This window comes from Juglans microcarpa x Juglans regia, chromosome 8S (assembly GCF_004785595.1).
Source record: "Juglans microcarpa x Juglans regia isolate MS1-56 chromosome 8S, Jm3101_v1.0, whole genome shotgun sequence".
NCBI classification, from domain to species: Eukaryota; Viridiplantae; Streptophyta; class Magnoliopsida; order Fagales; family Juglandaceae; genus Juglans; species Juglans microcarpa x Juglans regia.
Window position 1 is genome coordinate 10,200,813 of NC_054609.1, and position 10,147 is coordinate 10,210,959.

At 38.5% G+C, this 10,147-nt stretch overlaps 2 protein-coding genes across 2 annotated transcripts; both read left to right on the plus strand.

The window, feature by feature from the left end:
- Positions 1-976, plus strand: LOC121244214. Its single transcript, XM_041142236.1, has 2 exons — positions 1-451; positions 624-976. The coding sequence occupies exons 1-2, from the start codon at positions 1-3 to the stop codon at positions 974-976; spliced, it is 804 nt and encodes a 267-aa protein (XP_040998170.1).
- A 2,640-nt stretch (positions 977-3,616) lies between these two features.
- On the plus strand, positions 3,617-4,003 carry LOC121244215. The gene has a single exon (XM_041142237.1). It carries the CDS (start codon positions 3,617-3,619, stop codon positions 4,001-4,003), a length of 387 nt encoding a protein of 128 aa, XP_040998171.1.
- The last annotated feature ends 6,144 nt before the right edge of the window (positions 4,004-10,147 follow it).

Below are 10,147 nucleotides of genomic sequence, written 5' to 3' on the forward strand. Positions count from 1 at the left end.
ATGACAGTGGAACGCTATACCGCGACGTTTGTGGCATTATCGTGGTTTGCAAGTTATCTAGTTCCAGACGAGGAAAAGAAATGTGAAAAGTTCGAACGGGGCTTACATCCGAGAATTCGAAGTCGCCTGATACCCCTGAGGATCCGTAATTTCATCGACTTGGTCACACGAGCCACCTTGGTGGAAGAAGACATGAGGGTGAATACGGAACTTTTCAATCAAAGGAAACGCCAACAACCTCTACCTGAGTCCATTAGAAACAAGAAGCCTGCCCCCAACTACCGTCCACAACCACCTCCGGGTATTCCAACGTATCCAATTTGCCAAAATTGCAGAAAGAGGCATCAAGGAAGTTGTTTAGTGGGCCAAAATGTTTGCTTCAAATGCGGGCAGCCAAACCATATGGCTCGAGACTGTCCAAGGAACATGCCGCCTCCAGCTACAAAGAGTGGTTAGAGGACTACCGCACCAGCTAGAGTTTTTGCTCTTACCCCAAGGGACGCTGAGACATCTAATGATGTGGTCATAGGTACCTTTCGTTATCCTAAATTTAGATGTGTCTTTTGTACGATGGATAAACCATATGATCCTGATAGCTCTAAGTTGTTATGACATTCATATAGGCACATTATCGTTGTTTTCACGTCATGCCTCCATTTTATTCGACTCTGGTGCCACTCATTCTTTCATTTCAAATCATTATGTGCCTTTGACTGAGAAGATACCTGAACCACTAGAACCTAGTATGTCTGTTGCTACGCCCTCGGGAGAACATGTTAATTGTGATTATGTGCTAATTGGATGTCTGATTGAGATTCAAGGGAGAATTCTACCTGCGGACTTGATCATATTTAATATGTCCGGATTCGACGTGATTCTGGGAATGTACTGGTTATCCAGAAACCATGCCTGTGTGGATTGCTTTAATAACAGAGTAGTCTTTAAATCCACAAATGGGGAGGAGTTTAGTTTTTAGTCAGTACGAGGAGGTTCCACTCCTCGTGTAATCTCAGCTTTACAGGCCACCCGGCTTTTGAGACAAGGATGCATGGGATTTCTAGCAAGTTTGGTCTTACCACCAGAAGAAGGACTCAAGATTGAAGACATAAGCGTAGTTAGAGATTTTAAAGACGTGTTTCCTAAAGATCTTCCAGGGTTACCCCAAGATAGAGAAGTTGAGTTCGCGATTGATCTCACTCCAGGAACGGCGCCTATATCTAAAGCACCCTACCGCATGGCTCCTGTTGAGTTAAGAGAACTCAAGGATCAATTGCAAGAGTTACTGGAAAAAGGGTTCATACGCCCCAGTGTCTCTCCATGGGGTGCTCCAGTACTTTTCGTGAAGAAGAAGGATGGGTCTATGCGTTTATGTATTGACTACAGGGAGTTAAATAAAGTGACTATCAAGAACAGATACCCCCTACCTCAGATAGATGACTTATTTGATCAACTCCAGGGAGCCCAAGTCTTTTCTAAGATAGATTTGCGATCCGGTTACCACCAGTTGAAGGTTAAGGAAACAGATGTGCAGAAAACGGCCTTCCGGACACGGTATGGACACTATGAATTCCTTGTTATGCCGTTTGGTCTAACCAATGCCCTCGCAGCTTTCATGGATCTTATGAATAGGGTATTTAAGGATTATCTGGATCAGTTTGTGATAATTTTTATCGACGATATTCTCATTTATTCTCGGAGTAGCGCAGAGCATGAAGAGCATTTGAGAATTGCCCTTCAGACACTAAGAGAAAAGAAGTTGTATGCAAAATTTAAGAAATGCGAGTTTTGGTTACAAAAGATTTCCTTTTTGGGACACATGGTGTCAGCAAAAGGAATTTCAGTGGACCCAGCAAAGGTTGAGGCAGTGGTAAAATGGGCCAAGCCTAGTAATGTCAATGAGGTACGAAGTTTCTTAGGCCTCGCTGGCTACTATAGAAGATTTATAGAAGGATTTTCAAGTATAGCAGCTCCGATGACAAAGTTGACAAGAAAGGATGAGAAGTTCCTATGGACAGATGAGTGTGAGGACAGCTTCCAGGAATTGAAGAAAAGATTAGTGACAACACCAGTTCTTACAGTTCCTTCGGGAGATGGAGGATTTGTTATATACAACGATGCTTCACTAAAGGGTTTAGGTTGTGTTTTAATGCAGAACGAGAAAGTTATTTCATACGCTTCCCGACAACTAAAGTGTTATAAGCAGAATTACCCAACCCATGATCTGGAACTTGCAGCAGTGGTTTTTGCCTTGAAGATATGGAGACATTATCTTTATGGCGAAAAGTGCTAGATTTATACCGATCATAAGAGTCTGAAATATTTCTTCACACAAAAAGAACTGAATATGAGACAACGGAGATGGTTGGAACTTTTGAAGGACTACGACTGCAATATTAACTACCATCCCGGTAAAGCAAACGTTGTAGCAGATGCACTTAGTCGGAAGTCATCCTCTAGCACTCTGGCTACGATGTTTACTCCTCAGAAACATATTCTACTAGACATGGAGTGAGCTGACATTGAGGTAATCCAGGACACTCAAGCTAAGATGAATAGTTTGACACTAGGATCAACATTGATAGATCAAATTAAGGTCGTCCAAGCAAGTGATACAGAATTGATGAAGATTAAAGAAGAAGTAGCAGAGGGTAAGAGACCTAATTTCCTAGTGTCTGATGATGGCACTTTGAGATTTAAGGGAAGATTTTGTATACCCAATGATAGAGTAATCAGAGAATTGATCTTGAGAGAAGCTCATCGTTCACTCTACACAGTTCATCCGGGGAGTACCAAGATGTATGGAGATCTAAAACAACACTATTGGTGGAGTGGGATGAAGCAAGAGATAGTGACATATGTAGCACAGTGTCTGACATGTCAACAAGTTAAGGCAGAGCATCAGAGGCCTTCAGGGTTATTACACCCACTCCCTATACCTGTTTGGACGTGGGATGAAATTAGAATAGATTTTGTATCAGGTTTTCCTAAGGCACCAGGAGGTCAGGATGTAGCTTGGGTAATTGTTGACAGGTTGTCCAAGATAGCTCATTTCATTCCCATTCAGATGATGTATTCTACAGACAGGTTGGCAGAATTATATGTGCATGAAATCATCAGACTGCACGGAATTCCCTTTAAGATTGTGTCAGATAGGGACACCTGTTTCACTTCAACATTTTGGAGGAGTGTACGGAAAGAGTTGGGGACAGAGTTGACTTACAGCACAGCCTTCCACCCTCAGACAGCTGGACAGTCAGAAAGGACAATACAAATATTGGAGGATATGCTTAGAGCCTGCGTAATGGATTTCAAGGGCAGTTGGATTAAGTACTTACCTTTGATCGAATTTGCATACAATAATAGTTACCAGGAGAGCATTCAAGCGGCACCATATGAAGTTCTCTACGGCCACAAGTGCCGGTTACCCCTCTATTGGGACGAAGTGGGAGAACGTAGAATCCTTGGACAAGAGATTATTCAGGAGATGCATTAGAAAATAGCAGTCATCCGAAAGAAACTCGCCATTGCACAAGAGCGACAGAAAAAGTATGCGAATCAGAGGCGTCGAGAGTTACAATTTGAGGTAGGAAGCAAAGTATTCTTGAAAGTGGCGCCGATGAAGGGAATTATGCGATTCGGTAAGAAAGGCAAACTGAGTCCAAGATATGTTGGCCCTTTCAATGTACTAGAAAGAATTGGAGCTGCAGCATACAGGTTGGCCCTCCCACCACAATTGTCGGCTACTCACGATGTTTTCCATGTCTCTTTGCTTCGAGGGTATGTTTCGGACCCTACACATGTACTAGAGTACGAGCCTCTCCAAGTTTGCGAGGATCTGACTTATGAGGAATTTCTAGTCGGAATCCTTGCACAAAAAGCTCAAGCACTCCGCAAGAAAACCATCCCGATGGTCAAGGTACTTTGGAGCAACCACACGGAAAAAGAGGCCACATGGGAGCTAGAAGAGGACATGAGGACCAAGTATCCATATTTATTCGATTGAGGTACGTTATCTCGAGGACGAGATTTCTTTTAAGGGGGGAGATTGTAACATACGGATCCAAATTTAGGGCTTAAACACTAGTATTTTATTTATTTGTTATTTATTTATTTAATTTTATTTATATTGTTATTTTCATTTTAGAAAATGTGCTAACAGATAGATTTAAATTAGTGATTTTCCCTATCCAAAATCTTCGTATTCTTATCCATCAAGTTCCCGTACTAGATTCGGTTTCCAGTTTGAGTTTAACTCCAACTCAAACTTTTCAAATCCTCTCAAAATCTATATCCTCGTAAGAATAGGTTCCTAAAGTCTAGGCAATTTCAAATTTCAGCCAAACTCCTGAAGGTTTCCCTCCCATCGCCTATAAGAAACCACAAAGCCTCTATTTTAAACATCGAAATACCCAGAGAACCAACAATTTTGCACAAGCCTTATTTCTGCCTAGCCACCGCCGATCACCCTAGGACGTCGGAGCACCACCCACAGCACCAGAAAACGCCGGCCAACCCAACCCCTATGAACCCAATCATTTCCGGTAAGTTCCCGACGAGATTTCTCTCTTCCCGTGATTTTCTCTGTCTCGGTCTAACCCTCTCTCTCCCATTCTCTCTCTCTCTCTCTCTCTCTCTTGCATCGCACCGCTGCCCAGAGGACCTAGTCGTGTCGCTGGTCACTTCCAACCACCCCAGAGCTGCCGTCGCCTCAGCCTTTTTCTCTCAGTGAGCATCGCACAACCACTTCTTTGTTTTAGTTCAGCCCTCTGTACACAATGAGAGTTCCCCCCCGGTAAGCCTATAGTTTTTCCTTATAATCAATTTTCCCCATAATAACCATGACCTTTAAGTGAATTCCCAAAATACCCTTTATAACTCTTATTCTAGGCCTCTGTAAATCTCATTGATGAGATTTTCTTTTTAATTACATTGTAGCTTACAGTGTCTATGGGAAATTTCATGTTTTAAATCTGTGCATTACGTGGACTGATTTCCTATATGGGCTGGGTGAATTCAATTAAACATGTGATTTTAAATTGAATTTGCTCTAAGTGTGGGCTGTGTTGTAAGAGTTATTGCTCTAAGAGTCCACATTTCATTAATCAGGGGGAAGTTTATAAACTATTTTACAGTAGAAAGTCTGAAGGGATTTTAAAATATGTTTTTAAAAAGTATGCTATGAAGCCTATTATTTTAGTTAAGTTCCTTTATATGTATTTAATTACATGGAATAGTACGACACACTATTCTAGGAAATTAGTAACGTCTAGTACCTCCTATAGGTAACTCGCTACAAGTTGGAAGTCAGGAAGCAACGCTAAGAGGTAAATAGTATGATCATATAAATGCATGCGTACTGTGAATATTATTGTTATGTATGAAAATATGATGTCCTTATGATGATTATCTATGCTACGCTATAAGACAAGTCATGGTTAGATTCCTTTCACGATCTTTGATGAAATATGAGATTATGCTTGAACGAATGAATTTGTTATTTGATTGATTGAATGTTACTAAAATCATATGAAAGCCATGAGATGTTCATGTAGTAATTCAAGTCAAATATGCCATGTAATAGAATAGTCAAATTATGCAAGCCATGTTCATGTGATAATTAGATCATGTATGCCATGTTCATGTAGCACGTAAATCATGTATGCCATGTTCATGTAATACTTAGATCATGTATGCCATGTTCATGTAGCACTCAGATCATGTATGCCATGTTTATGTAGTACTTAGATCATGTATGCCATGGAATGTCATAAAATGTTCAGTTCTTGTTATGTTATGCTATGTCATATTATGTTATGCCATGTACAAGAATATTCCATGTTAAGAAAGTTCATGAAGCCTAATGAATTCTCATGCATTAAGAAAGATAAGAAGTTTTAATACAGTACCACGGACTCAAGCGTGGTTAACCACAAGTAAAGTGAAAGACGGACCCAAGCGTATTTCACTCTATATTATTCAGTTAAGTGAAACACGGACTCAAGCGTGTTTCACTCCATGTTACTCAAGTAAAGTGAAACACGGACCTAAGCGTGTTTCACTCCATGATATTCAGTTAAGTGAAACACGGACTCAAGCGTGTTTCACTCCATGTTACTCAGTTAAGTGAAACATGGACCCAAGCGTGTTTCACTCCATGACTCAGTTAAGTGAAACATGGATCCAAGCGTGTTTCACTTCATGTTACTTAGTTATGTGAAACACAGACCCAAGCGTGTTTCACTCCATGATATGCCAGTTAAGTGAAACACAGACTCAAGTGTGTTTCACTCCATGTTAAACAGGATAAACAAGTTATTATACATTCACGTTACATATTTGCCCTAATTATGTATGCTTCCACTCATGATGATGGATAGATATGTGCTATGTGAATTTATTACGATATATGTATATATGTTGTTAAGAGTCTTCAGAAACTAAATGCATGCTAGGCCAGATTATGTTTTATAGTATGATGTGCTATTTACTGAGTATTCTACTCATTCTTGTTTGTCTTCTTGTTTCTTTCATGTCTAATTGTTAAAGATGATGTTTATGACGATGCAGAGCTGTATGGCCAGGAGTAGATTTAGTACAAAGGATTAGGAAGGAATAGATGATAATTCACACAAGAAGAAGACATCTTTTACGTCATTCCTAGAATTAATTTATGTTCTTTTACTTTACATTCAGTTTTTGAGACAATTATGTTCCAAACAATTTTTAACATTTTATCACTTTTCAATAAATGAGGTATATTCAAGATATGAATCTCTTTACCGGGCATTATGTTATGAATGTTAGTGACATCTCTATCCTATGAGAACGGGGTGTTACAAACATGTTTCATGCATATATGATTCACAATGCTTGAGAGATAGGGATTAGGGCCAAAGTTTCTTTTGACTTCTGCATTCTACGAAATGAATACAAGAATATGCAACCTCATAATATATAGGGAATAATATTTCAAAAGATCCAATTATCCCTGCAATCAATAGATATTTTGTAATTTAATTTTTTGGTATGCTTTGTGTAATTTAATTTTGTAAAGTGTACTTTTTACAAACACCTGCTGTAAAAAAAGTCTATATATTGTACTGGCATATATTGGAAATGTACGTGAGGAAATATTCTGAATCAAATGGGATTATTCAAGAGCAAAATATTTTTTAAGAACTTTTTACAAACACCTATTGTGCATTGAAAGTGTACGTGAGGAAATATTCTGAATCAAATTGGATTAATCAAAAACTCTTGTTATCAAAATGAGAGTTAAAATATAGATGCTCTTTGCGGCCAAAGCAAACACCAAATTAATGTGACAAGGCTACTTTTATTATTACTTTTTTAAAACGTATTAAGGTGATAAGGACAAATTAATAGATTTAAATCAAAAAAAGAAAAAACTATATAGGTGGTCATTTGAAGGGGAAACTTTATATGACTGCTATTGGACTAACTGTGTTTCACATATCACATATTATAAGTTTGGAGTTTTATATTTATGCCTATATTTATGCTATCGAAACCTTCATGGGCCGTGACATAGTCGACGTTGATACTTATATTTATGCTTTATTTTGTTTTACTTTTCGAAGTTCAATACTATTTTCCATACCATGTTTTAAGTTATTGATGATCTTGCATTCTCATTCAGTTCTATTTTCATATTTCAAATATAGTTAAGTTATGGACAAAAATTGGATGAAAAAACCTTGACATACAAAAGAGTATGTCGATGGTGTCAATGAGTTTTTTAAGTTTGCATGCGAGAATTGTCATATAGATTCGTCGATTTGTTGCCCACGTAGAAAATGTGGATTGCGTATGATGTTCATGCCCAACATGGTATTTGATCATTTGATTAGCTATGGAATTTCTCAAGGTTACACCATTTGGCATGCTCATCTTGAGAGAAAAGGGGAGGCATCTTACCATGCTATTGGTGCCCAAAACAATAATGAGCAAATAAATGAAGGCTCCAGTAGGATGACAACCATGTTATATGACTTTTTTCCAATGTTTGATCTTGAAATAGTTGAAGGTACTGGGCCTGAAATACATGTGGAAGCTGGAGAAGCTGGAGTGCAATATGAAAATCGACAAGATTCAAACGAGAGTTAATAAATTTTACAATATGTTGAAAGATGTTGATGAACTATTATATGAAGGGAGCGCAAAACATACTAAGTTTAGTGCTATTGTACGTCTCTGGAATATGAAGTGTTTGGGTGGATTGAGTAATAGCATATTTACAGAATTGCTTGAATTTGTAAATGAGTTGCTCCCACCAAGAGCATCATTGCATAAAAATACATATGAGGCGAAGAAGTACATGAATCAGTTAGGGCTTGGATACGAGAAGATCTTAATATGTCTGAATGGTTGTATGTTATTTTGGAAGGACAATGAGACTCTGGAAACATGCGTGGTATGTGGAGCATCAAAGTGGAAGCAAAAAGAGTCTATGGATGAAAGGTCTAAAAAAGGTAAAAGAAGTCCAGCGAAAATATTACAGTGGTTTCCGTTAAAACCAAGGTTGCAAAGGCTTTTTATGTCATTGAAGACTTCTTCGCAAATGAAATGGCATGCTATAGGCCACACAAATGATGGGGTACTAAGGCATCCAACAGATGGGTTGGCTTGGAAGATGTGTGATTCACAACATGATGAGTTTGCCTCTGACCCCCGCAATGTTAGGCTTGTTTTATCTGCAGATGGTTTTAATCCTTTTGGTAACATGAGCATTTCCTATAGTACCTGGTGTAATGCCCGTCCTTGTGGTGAGACTTTTTATAAAATATTTTTAGAAAGGACGATGGGAATTACCGTTCGATTTAAAACCTTTTACTTGCATACCCAGGGTGCAAGACTCTATGTTTATAAAATAAAATGTGATGTGGGAATAAAAGAGGTTTACAGCGAAAAACATTAATCTTACAATAAAAAGGTCTCTCGTATAATTAAAACTCATGCCTAGACTTCCGTGCTCTTCCCCATGGGTTGTGTTCGTCCTAGTCATTCCGTTCCTGTGGGGGAGGGACATGCATAAAAACTAAAATGAGTCGATGACTCGTAAGCATTACTTCATACAGTTAAAATATAATAACATAGGTTTTCATTTATGCATTCATCATTCATACATACTATACGTACATGCATACATGTATACGTGCGTTCATTTGAAAACATTACTGGACGAGATTTTCTTTTGAAAGTGGGCTTTCTTTTCGTAAAATGTTTCCCCCTGTCAGTGCCTTCATTTCTTAAACGTTCGTGCATTCATGCGTTCATGCATACATGTGTTCATACATTCTTTCTTATCATTTTCATAGGACAGTACACACTATTACGCCCCATGTGTTGGGGTTAGCGGTCTTCCTTTGGACCTGAACACCTTCCATGGCCGCGGGTTTGGAATCCCTTTTCAGTCAGGGGGCAGCACTGGGTGCACTTCCAGTACTACTTACCCGGCATTACAATATGTCCATTCATTGGTATCGTTTGCATTCATTCATGTGGTCGTTACATATCTTCATACATTAAAGCATTCATTCGTTCAGTCCTTTTAGTTTAGTCCTTTTCATTTAACAGTTCAGTTCATGGAAAAACATCGTTTAAGGCATGGGCTTAAACTTTCAGTTTATTTTAGCTCTATCCTTCATTTAACAGTTCATTCATGGAAAATGTCATTTGAAAACATATATGGGCTTAAACGTTGTCTTTCATGGTATCCATAAGCATCACCTTAAATGTCGTCTTTCATGGCATCCATAAGCATCACCTCATAGCACTCATGAAGGCATTGGTTCGTAGGATCCATAAAAGCATAAGTTTAAGCTCGTCTTTCATGCATTTTCATCAGTTCATGGATTTTCTTAGAAAATACATACAATAGATACAACGTATAGTCATCCATTCACATAGGTACAATTAATACTTTTGTTGCGTAAAAAGGGGTTGCCAAGGAGGGCCGTACATATGTATACCTTTGAATACTTAGCATTTTCTTTCGTAAAACGTCTTTTGTGTCTTTTCATAAAGCATCGTGAGGAAAAATGTTTCATTTTCGTTTCTTTATATTTTAGAAGACTCTAAAAGACTTACCTCGACTCCATGCTACTTGCATATCATGCAGTCCATT